The sequence below is a fragment of the Thamnophis elegans genome, chromosome Z (genome assembly GCF_009769535.1).
Source record: "Thamnophis elegans isolate rThaEle1 chromosome Z, rThaEle1.pri, whole genome shotgun sequence".
In the NCBI taxonomy this organism is placed as follows: Eukaryota; Metazoa; Chordata; class Lepidosauria; order Squamata; family Colubridae; genus Thamnophis; species Thamnophis elegans.
In genome coordinates, this window is record NC_045558.1 from 35,569,370 (window position 1) to 35,581,555 (window position 12,186).

At 39.7% G+C, this 12,186-nt stretch overlaps 1 protein-coding gene across 1 annotated transcript in view; it reads left to right on the forward strand.

Annotated features, from left to right (window-relative positions):
• The first annotated feature begins 7,601 nt into the window (after positions 1-7,601).
• The window catches only part of SCIN (scinderin), a 51,269-nt gene continuing 46,684 nt past the window's right edge, over positions 7,602-12,186 (forward strand). The window contains exon 1 of the mRNA XM_032238147.1: positions 7,602-7,880. Coding sequence (XP_032094038.1) covers positions 7,679-7,880 — 202 coding nt within the window. The 5' untranslated portion in view covers positions 7,602-7,678. The remainder of the gene's footprint in view (positions 7,881-12,186) is intronic.

Here is a 12,186-nt window from a genome sequence, read left to right on the forward strand (position 1 = left end):
AGGACTATTTGATTCTGTGACAGCTTTGTACCCTATGCCATCCATCTGGTAAACTCACAAGATTCATTTTTTCGCCATTTATACATCTGAACTAGATTGTGTTGTTTCTCTGTGTCATATAATATATGCGGGTATGTGGGTATATGCATATTTTTCATTATTTATTTATTTAGTCATGTTTATGCAGTATGTCATATTAGAGATGGTGGCTCTTTGAGACCTGTATGCAATGCAACTTCATTTTAATGTGAGCCAATTAGTGTACATTTAAAGTGCCAATAAAATTATTCTAAGTCTAAATCTAATTTGATTTTCAATTTCCAATCAGTTTTTTTTCTTGTAAAAAGTGTTTAGATTATATTCAGCCTCCTTTTTACATACGTGGGCCAGGTATTTCTTTCAGAGCTGCATTCTGAGACACCGTAGAACTAGCACAAAAGCATAACTGTCTACAAACCATATCTGACCATATTATTTCTGTGGGAACTGTTTTAGAAATTTTAACTTCACATAAGATCTCACACTATCTAAAGGGCTGTGGGTTGTAGTTCCGCTCTATGATTTCCTGTCTTTACCCCTTTTTTCTGTTGAAAAATAATAATGCTGTTTCCTTAAACTGCAAGAAATGTGGGGAGGGACAGAGAGAAACACATAGAGAGAAACAGAGAGAGAGAGAGAGAGAAAGAAACAGAGAGAGAGGGAGAGGGAGGGAGGGAGAGAGAGGGAAGGAGGGAGAGGAAACACTTCCTTTGAACAGAATTAATGAAATTTATCACACAGCCAGAAGAAATGGGTGGTACATAAATATAATAAAATAAATAAATACACGAATAAATATTTAAAATAATGTTAGACCAGAAATGTAACCTATATTAGATCTAATAATGACCTTAAAGATTTCCAGCTAAAGTAATGCTTATTTATTTCTATTTATTTAATGTTGCATGTAGTTGTCCGACTCACTGAATGCTACTTTAGGCAGTCTACAACAATAAAAACAAATGTCAGCATTCCAAGTATCATGTAGAATTAAATCAGAGTCCAAGGCAAAATGATCCTTAAAGTTCCAATTTAATAAAGCAGACATCTTAGCACATCTGTGTTATGGAATCCCAATTCTGGAAATGACATCAGAATTCCACCCAGTTAAAAGTTTATGATCTTGTCCCCACACCCACAATCCATCACATGGTCCAATCTTCTTCTTCCACACTGGCATCCACACCCAGCTGCTTCTGGTCAGGTGTAAAAGTGCAGAGACAAAAGATGACCGCATTGTTATACGCCACTTCGGTGAAGGGTAGCAAGTCTGACTAGTTGTCCTGCTGATAGTCCACAAAACACAGGATGTATTGTTCCACTACTGCATTGCCTCTCTCTGCTGTGCAGTTCATGCTGGGATGAACCTCTGAGCTCAGTTCTTGTGTGGACCCAATGGATCTCAGGACCTCTCTCCAGAACTTTGCTGTGAACTGGACTCTGCGGTCTGAAATGATCCTCTTGGGCAATCCGTGCAGGCGATAAATGTGTTTCACAAACATTTTCACTAATTTCTTTGTGGATGGCAACTCTGAGCAAGCGATGAAGTGCGCCTGCTTGGAAACCAAGTCCATAACTGTCCAGATTACTCTGTTTTCACTGCTGTCTGGGAGTCACACAATAAAGTCCATTGTGACCTCTTCCCATGGTCTGTTAGGGCTGGCCACTCTTGTAGCAGTCCAGGAGACTTCTCCAGCAGTGATTTCATCGTTGTGCAAGTAGCACAGCTTTTTTTTTTTTTGAACAGAACTTTTTTATTTTTCTTTAAAAAAAAACACAAATATGTCATCATTTGTCAATCATTAGTAGCACAGCTTTTAAAGTAATCTTCCACCTCTGATTCCATATTTGGCCACCAAAATTGACGCCTGGCAAAGTGGAGCATTTTTAGGAATCCAAAGTGGTCTCCTAGTTCCGCCTCATGGCTTTGCTGTAGACCTTCCAGCCTCAATCCCATGGGGACGTACAGTTTGGACCCCTTCCAGGCTAATCCATTTTCCATTGTTAGGATTTCCTGGTTGTTCTTGAGCCACTGATCTGTTGGGAGTGCCAATTTCATAGCTGTCATCAGCTTATCCTGGATTCCATTACTATCATGCTGCGGCTTTCTCGACAAAACATCTCCCAACAAGTTTTTGGGTTCTTGTTGGACAGCTGGGGTTTTTGTCTCTGCTGCAAGTTCTGGGCTCTTGGATTCAATCATCCCTGGCTGGCCCTTTTCCTCCACCAGTGGTAGCGGCTCAACCACCACCATCAATTTCCTACCACCGTCTTCCCACTTTATTGTGGGCTTCCACTTGTCAAGCCCACTTGTAACTTCACCAGGTCACTTACTAGCGTGGTTTGGGTCCCTCCAATTAGCATTCCATCTACCTGCTCAACCCGAATGGGACAGGCTAGAGGTCTTGTGCTTATGCCTAGTTGCTTGACAATCGATGTGCTAATTAAGCATCGAACACAACTGGTGCTCACAACTGCTTCAACTCCCCCCTCCAACCCCGTCTCTGCACTTGGAGGTTGACTTGGAAGGTGAAGGGGTGGATGGGTGCATTCACCATTGGGTCATCTTCAGCATTTTCCTCCTCCAAGGCCTCCCCCTTGGTAGGACTCTTTGTCGCCTTAAATTGGGAATCCTCTTCCAGACTATGTTTGCTTTTTTCCTCCTCCGAGGCCTCCCCCTTGGTAGGACTCTTCGTCACCTTAAATTGGGGATCCTCTTCTAGAAGTTGTTGGCCCAAATGACTCTTTTGTGATGGCATCTTTTGCCTTCTCTTTTCCGCCACGGTGGTAGGTGTGCACGTTTGTGGCAATGGGACTGGAGCCAAACACTCTGACGTTTTGTGGCCAAGTTGACAGCAAAGGTGGCATTTTATTGGCCCCCCATGAGGAAAGGAACCTAGTTACATCTCTAAACTTAGGAACTGCCTCATTACATTTTTCCACCATCCATTCTGTAGCTTGCCCCGTGGTAATCCCTTCTTCCATTGTTGAGAACTTTTCTATGTAGGAAGATTGGGTAAGAACCTGTTGTGGCATTGCAGGAGGGACTGGAACCAGTGGGGAGGTCAATCCCTCGGTTGGCCTCTGCCCAGTTGTCTGCCATGGTGCCATCTGCTGAGGAAGGGCAGGTACCAATTGGAATCCCTTCCATCCATGACCTGGGATTAAGACTCATCCTGAGGGTGCTGATTCACAGGTTGCAATTCACCCAATGATGGCTGGTTAGGGGGGTTTATGTGCCAAGGGCCCCTCTGCTGGCTTGGAGGACTTTCCCATGTTGATGGCCCAGGAAGTGCCCACTAGAATCTTAATCATCCATACTCTGGGAAGAAAGCCCAATTTACTGGTGCTTCATCCACTAGCTGCAGCCCAATTTCTTGTGGCTGGCAAGTGAAAGATGCTGGCCAAATCCCGTCTTGCTGGCTGGGTTGAAAATCCCATCTTGATAGGGATTCTATCTTCAACTCAGTTGCAGGGCATTGGTTCATTTCAATTAACCCCATTTGGAAGGAGTCAAAATCTCCACTCCAGGGTTTTTTCCAAGCCTTGGCTGGGGGGAAGAAGGGGTAGTATGCACTCACGTTTAGTTTATAGAGCTAATGTGGCACAGTGGTTAGAGTGCAGCACTGCAGGCTACTTCAGCTGACTGTTAGCTGCAGTTCGGCTGTTCAAATCTCACTGGCTCAAGGTTGACTCAGCCTTCCATCCTTCCGAGGTGGGTAAAATGAGGACCCAGATTGTTGGGGGCGATATGCTGACTCTGTAAACCACTTAGAGGGGGCTGAAAGCCCTATGAAGCGGTATATAAATCTAACTGCTATTTCTATTGCTAGTTGTCCGGAATGGTCCGGGAAGTCCATCAAATATGATTGCATGAGGATAGCTGGGATCTCCATTCATCAGATCATCTGGCCATCTTTTAATCACATTGAGAATAAGCTTCTTCATTCCCCTTCTCTATCCCCCAAAGGCTGGGCTTCTTGCCAGCGGCAATAAATTTTAAAAGAGAAAATCCTTCGTCTGTGAAGATTTTTAGAGAAGCGTCTCATCTCAGCTTCTTATCTCAAAAGGCTTGCTCATAATTGTTTGAGGATATTTTACGCTGACCAGGTGGCTCAGCATTAGGAAAACAGCAACCCTCCCCAGCCTCCCCAAGAGGGAGGGGGTGCTGGTGATTTATTTTGAAGAGAGAATTGGGATAATGTCAGCCTTCCAAGTATCATGTAGAATTAAATCCAAGGCAAAATGATCCTTAAAGTTCCAATTTAATAAAGCAAACATCTTAGCACATCTGTGTTATGGAATCCCAATTTTGGAAATGACATCAGAATTCCACCCAGTTAAAAGTTCACGATCTTGTCCCCACACCCACAATCCATCACATGGTCCAATCTTTTTCTTCCATGCTGGCATCCACACCCAGCTGCTTCCGGTCAGGTATAAAAGTGCAGAGACAAAATATGATCTTGGTCTTCTAGAAAAGAATGATAACAATACATTCCACAATCCTACTCCTGTCTATTCCCCCTTCCCATCAACTATACTAATGAAACAGCATAATGAAATAAGAGAAAGTGTGGTAGGCCAAAATCACAGTATTCCAGCAATGATCATAACAAATCAACTAAGAGCAAAGCACAGTCATAGCACACCAATATGTACTCTATCCCCCCTTAGCAAGTTTATTAACACCCTGGTCCTAATATCTAAAAAGATGGCCTCCAATATTAGCCTAACAAGGAGTTGAGGCCATCAAATCTTTGGGAAAAGGGTGGGGATGGGAAGATTATTCTATAGGGGAGGTGTTAGGATGTGAAAAATTGTTAGGTTGTAAATGAACTCCATACTAACATTATTTGCTGCCATTTTTGCCTATGTAAATTTAATCTGCAGATGCTTTTTATAAAGATTTGATTTGACACTTGATTTTGTCAAACAAAAGATAGTGGTTAAAACATCAGGCTAAAAAATAGTACATTATGAGTTCTGGTCCTGACTTAGGCACAAAGCCACAACTAAAACAAAGTTGGGTGACTTTGGACCAATCATTTTCTCACAGTCCTAGGAAGGATGCAATGGCAAATCACTTTTCAAAAACATTGCCAAGAAAACAGGAGGGGCTTGGCAGGTAGTCTCTGAGAATTAGACACAATTGAACATGGGGTGGGAGGGACTTTATCAATTGAAGAATTCCATCTGATTCTTAGTAGTCAGTAGTCATCTGATCTTATATTTTCAGTACATTTTGGACATTTATCTAGATAACAAAGATTTATTGGGGTAAATAAGATGCTCAGAGAGCTTAAGTCTCTATCTGAAAATTGCACAGTTGTTATTTGTTTTTATAAAAGCATTACTTGTATGCAAAAATAAATTTGTTTGACCAGAAAAAAGATTTTTACTGTATCTGTTTCAGAAATATAAACATAAAGTCTAATTTATCTATTTAGGCAGAAAATAAATTCTTAAAAATAAAGCACTTCCCATGACATCTTAAAGACAAGTCCTGTAATAGCCTAAAGAGAAGCAATGTTATAGTTATTTCTATCATAATGAACTTTTTTCCATGCATGTATGCCAAAATCAATATGTTAATTTTCTGAATCTATTGAGTCTTTCTCTGGTCTAATATTTCCATAGTTGTTCCAATTGCATATAACTGCTTATTAGATTTTTGCCCTTCTTCTTATGTTTATAATATGCATATTGTACTAAGACAGAAGTGCTTAATCATGATGATTGTTGTTGTTTTTAATAAGATACAATTGGGTGGGTACGTAGTTCATGCTAATTTCTAAATTACAGCCAAATACCAAACTTCACATATCATATTCAACCAAAATCAAACAATCCATATTATGAATCTAGAGATAGTCTTCTTACAGTGACCACTGTACCCAATGTTTTTTCTCCACCAGACTGTAATGACTCATAAAATCATCTCAAATTACCCAGCCTTCACTGTGTTGAAATAACAATAGTAAGCACAGGTGACACCAGATGCATTGTGAGTTTCTGGTAAATCTCTTGCTTTAAATTGCTAAGATGAAGAAATTCTGGAAGTTGAAGTCAACTCATTTTGAACTTGCCAAAGTTGAGAAACACTTACCTAGAGTTATGTTATCTATACAATGCAGCAAAACCTGGCTGGAATTAATTTCCACTCCTGCTTTCTTCCCAATATTTCTTCTGCACTGTCTGTCTGCTTCATAAAGTGAGCATTTGGCTCCTAATTCTATTTCATTGCAACCTCTCTATTAAATCACGAATATTTTTGTTCCAATTTTAGTTCGCATAGTTCCCTAAGCTGGTTCTGCATTCTACCAGCTCAATGAATTTATTCAGGAGAGAATGGTATATGTGAAGCTGCATTCACATAGTGTTTATGAAACCATATTCTTAAATAATCATCAGCCTTGCTATAAGATCGATAAGATCGCACAGACTGGGCCTCCTCAGAATCCCATCCACCAGTCAATGCCGACTGGCGACTACATGGAGGAGAGCCTTTTCTGTTGCAGCTCCGACCCTGTGGAACGATCTCCCCATTGAGATACGCACCCTCACCACCGTCCAGGCCTTCCGCGTAGCCCTTAAGACCTGGCTATCCCAACAGGCCTGGGGATAAGTCTCTAATTTGCCCCACCCGAGTGTTGAATGTTGAATGCAAGTTGTGTTTTTATTACGTTATTTATTTTGTTCACATATTGTTTGTTTTGAATTGCACCCCCTCCCTAATGATTGTAAGCCGCCCTGAGTCCCCTCAGGGAAAAGGGCGTCCTATAAATCCAAATAAACTAAACTAAACTAAACTATATAAGTCACTAATTGCAGGTTGCTTATTGTAAGGGCTGGATTCATATGACCAATGTAGCCCCCCCCCCCCCCGCCCTCCATACCATCCCATGTACGACTTAGCTATGGACATTTGCAGAACATTTGCAGAGTTGTCTTGCAAATCTTTTTCCACCCAACACATTACATCTCTCACATTCAGAAGTTCGAATGAAACGTATGTCAGGATGACCGGAGATTCTGACAGCAATCCTGCCGTACGTTCATTCGTTCAAAGAATGTCCTCCCTGAAAGGGGTAAACATAAAAAAGGGGGTAACTGGCTTTATTTTTAATCGATTTGTTTGAAAAAGGCGTTGACTGGATTTTTGCGCTATAAATGAACTTATAAAGAGAAAACCAGGTTGCTGGAAGAAAAGCAAGTTTCGCAGCCCTTTGGCCGCCCCGAGGTTTCCTGCTGGCTCTTCCTGAACGAACTCGCTGTTCCCCGAGACAAGTCGTCTTTCAACCATTCGGAGGCGCGGTCAGTGGACTTCCCTGTTCCCAGTGGAGCGTCGAGGCAAGAGGCGGCTCTCCTGCCAAGCCAGCCCAGGTGCGCTTCCGAGCTTAGCGAGGCGTCGATCTTCTTCTGAGCTGGAGAGCTGGTAAGAAAGTGTAAATAAGACACGCCTATCGGGACCGCTCCCCCTCCCGGGGCGCTGGAGGGCAGACTAAAGTTTATAAAGCGGAGAGAGTTGCTTTGCGTTTCGCAGATGAAACTCAGCAGCTGAGACGTGCACCCGACTGAAGTGAGGACTTTGGTTGGTCTACTTGGTTTGACAGCTTGAAGCAGAAGACGCAACGAGATGGCACCTCCGGAGCTTTATCACAAAGAGTTTGCCCGGGCAGGCCAGAAGATCGGGCTGCAAATCTGGCGTATAGAGAAGATGGACCTGGTGCCGGTGCCCGAACCTTTGCACGGCGATTTCTACGTCGGCGACGCCTACCTGGTGTTGCACACCGTCAAGAAGAGCAACGCCACCTTCTACAATCTGCACTATTGGCTAGGTAGGGCGCTGGGTCAACTGTTGGGATGGGGCAATTAATGGAGCGAAAAACAAAGCATATCTAAAACCATATTAAAACTTAAATAAGCTTTTTTGAAACTAGAGCTTCCAGAGGGATCAAACTACAATTGCTAACACATTCGATCAACTCTGGTGTAGTCTAGGGATGAGCAGGGTAGCTCTCATTGCAGAGATATAGGGCTGGAAGGAGAAGTTAAGCATAATAGTCCAACATATATTGGAAGAGGAACTGAGTTTAATAGTATCCAACAGAACTAAAAGTACCCACTACTTAAGAGGGGTTAATAATAGTCCAAGACATCTGAAAAGTGCTGCAGTAACAGGAACATGCTTGAAGAAAACTGACTACCTTTGATAATTGAAGTTGCTCTCAGTTAGGAGGACCATATTTGCTGGAAAAGCAGCTATTGTTCCCAGTGGATTTAGAGGGAAAAAATGAAATATCTCAGCTTTTAGCTGAACAGAGCACAAAGAGCTCAAAGTGAACCTAGCAGCCAATTTAGGAATGCATGAATAAGTCTTTCTGTAGAAAATACTTAGCTCACAAATTATTTCTCCTTGTTGCTCGCCAGATGTTGTATGGCTGCAACACATTTAAAGTTTGCTATCCAAATGCTACCCAACTTCACTCAGCTTTTCCTTGCAGTATGTATAGCAAAGGCTGTTGCTACAGTTTGGTTTAGTGGCATAGGCATGCATAGCAAAGTTGATTCTGGAGAACAAAAGTTGCATTAAAATGTTACAAAAAGAAGGGAGTCTTGTACTCTAGTTCAGCCTTTCCCAGTTTAGAATTCTCCAGATGTGTTTCAACTGTGGCTTTTATAATTCATAACAAAATTGTTGGCTGTGAGTTCTGGGAGTTCTGTTGCAACATGCCAAGATGAGAAAGTTTGGACTAGATTGTATACGCCTGGGATAAAAATACAAGTATTTTGTACTCTGTATAAGGCACATGTTCAATAATGGTGGTTCTATTGATATATGAAATAATGTCTACAAATGTATAGTGATATTCCCATAATGCAGCCAGATTTCTGGATGAGGTACCTGGCATTGACAAGATTTCATTTCTGCTAAAGCAGCTGCATTTGCTGCCAATTAGCTAATGATCAGATTCCACATTTTGCTTTTTCCATGTAAATCCACAGTCAATTTGGGAGCAGGATATCTGATAGGTCATCTATTCTGTTCTCAGCAGTCCTGCTGCATTAATCAAGATTATCAGGTAAGTTATTTGTAGGATCTTCTCTGTAATAGCACCAGCAATCATACTGTGACCTGGAAATGGTGAGGTTTCTACTTAAGGGAGACCAGTTAGCAAGATAGAGCATCTCCAGATTAAGTGGACAAGTTGGCATGAGAAAGTATTTGTAAATTGCAGAGTACATCACAATTTACTTGATTTACATTATAACTTCATTATTCAATTGATGAAAATTTCATCATTTGCAGCAGTTTATGTGATTTGCATACTGATGCAAATTATTTAATTTGTCATAACTGGTGCAAATAATATGATTTCCATAATGATATTAAGGACAAGAGGTAAACTGCAATGGCAATTTGCTCCAGTTAGTTGAATCAAATTCTAGAAAATGAAGGTTTCAAGGTATTGAACATATTTTATGCACTTTTAAAAGACTTATTGAATGTTGAATGAATGGTTCAGTGCTTTTTAATTTCACCTTTTTAATTTATGCTGTTTAATTTATTGTCATTGTCAAATTATTTCAGTAACATATTCGACATTTGTGATGCATTTATGTCAAATGTGTGAAATAAATAGTTCAGGGTATTTTGAAAGACAAATTCTAGGAGGGTGAAGTCAATTTCATCTCTTATACTGTAAGAAATGCAGAAAAGAATGTCTTGTCAAAATAAAGCCATTATATTTTTATGATACCACCAGGAGCTATCTGGTGTAATAGATGTCACTTTCTTTTTCTGAAACTGGATTTCTGTAGTGCTGGGCAATTATGTATAGCAATAGCATTTACACTTATATATTGCTTCACAGTGCTTTCCATATATATATATATATTTCTTGTTTATCAACTGCATCTCACCTTTGTCCAGTCAATCAATAAAAACCTTCGCTTCTATTATACGTACATGCGTGCGCGCGCGCGCACACACACACACACACACACACACACACACTTTCCAATTCATCAGATAAGAGTGTTGGTTCATCTGTGTAATTTGGATTATGCTTAGTAAAAATAATTATTTCTGGGTGAAGAAATGATGTAAGGACAGAGGGGAAAAAATGTCAGCCCATTTCTCAGGATTCCCTTATCCAAATCAGAACATGAAAATAAACTAGAAAGGAGCTGAGAATACTGGCAAACTGAGGAATTCCACATTTTTACTATGAGGTTTTGCTATTTTAAATACAGTACAATGGTATGTAAGTATCCTCTGTAATTTGTAGCTGAGATATTTAAGCAGTTTATGACACAGCTTTTTTTCTGGCTCAATTTTGTGTACTTTTTCATATGTTCACATGTGAAAGAAAAAAGTCTTCATCTGCTTAACATGCTTCTTTTAAATATTAGCTATAGTTACAGTGTTATGCAATATAAATGTATGTTTCTTTGTTCTTGATTTATTTAAAAAAAATTCAACTTTTCCCCCAACATTCAATATCAGTGTTTTCTGCATCTGATGGAAAATGATCTGTGCTTAAATATATGGAACTATTTTGTTAATGCTTCTGAGGTAGAGGTGAAACATCTAGACATGCTTTAAATTAAATTTGTCTGGATAATCTTGCATTCACGTGGGAGTACAAGTTTCATAAAAAATGGTGTTCAATTCAGTGGATAGAATTCAACTTCATTTTCAAAGGAAAATAGTCTCTGAGAAAACAGAATTTGGACATTTCAGTTACAGAGATAGTACAGAGATAAAGCTAAATGAAAATTTGTAATCCTAGTTTGGAAGACGAGCAGAAATTTGCTACTGATAAATGATTTATCAACAAATTATTATTCCATAATGGGGGAGATATGCAACTCTGTTACCATTATATCAAATGATAGATTATTTATTGTTAGTTTGGAAATGAAATCAAGCTATAATTTTAAAGCAATGTATCTGTTCCAGAATTCACTTCTTTTTAGCTGTTTGTTGAATAAGTTTGTATAGCAGCCTCACAAAATAAAACAAAAATAATTATGTATTAACAATGTTGTGCCTAACCAAAGTGAACATATGACTGACAATTTCACTAAAACTGATTTCTTATTGCAAACATTAATTTGCCAATTCAGATAGTGCCCTTATCATGTGGTATGATGGTATGAGTTATATCTAATTTGTAAAGTGAGGTAGTCTCTCATATTTATTCATCACTCTGTTAACACATCAAATAACCAATTTTCCATATGGTTCATTGAGAAAAGGAGACTCTTGATTTCTACAAGAGCTGTGGTGGCTCAGTGGTTAGAGTGCAGTACTGCAGACTACTTCTGCCTCCTGCTGGCTGCCTGCAATTTGGCCATTCAATTCTCACCAGGCTCAAGGTTGACTTAGCCTTCCATCCTTTGAGGTCGATAAAATGAGGACCCAGATTGTTGGGGGCAATATGCTGATTCTGTAAACCACTTAGGGCTGTAAAAAGCACCGTGAAGCTGTATATAAGTCTAAGTGCTGTTGCTATGTATTTAGGAGAAATGGAACTAGTTACAGTATTTTGCTATAATGAATAATATAAATTTTTCTGAAGGAGTGTTATCATTTTATAAGTTATTAAAAGATAGCCATTAAAAGATTACACTTTCCTGAAACATCCCACTTAGCTTGGATGGTGTCAAAAAGGACAGTGGAAGTCATTGAAAAAGGCAGTGGAAGTCATTGAAACAAGACCAAGCTTGAAAGAAAAGAAATTCATTTCCTGATGTCCTGATTCTTCCTGATGTCCTGATTCTTCAGTTTTGCTAAGTGCTTTTTGGTAGTTCCCATTAAAAAAATGAGCTTAGTTTTTAAAAAAGTGAAATTTTCTGATCCTAACCTGAAAGATGGTATTAGTGATATATTTGCTGTGAAGACAAACCTTCAGCTTAGTTTGGATACACAAAACTAAAACAATTTTTGGAGATGAGCAACCCCAACAGAAGTAATTTGCAAAGCCAAAGGGCGGAAACTACATAACTAAACAATAATGAAAGTACACAGATTTAATTATTTAAGAAATAAATAGAAGGAAATACAAAGCATTGGGATTATAGGTAGACCTCCCTATACTTACGAACAGTTGCTTAGTAACTGTTCAAATTTTCAAT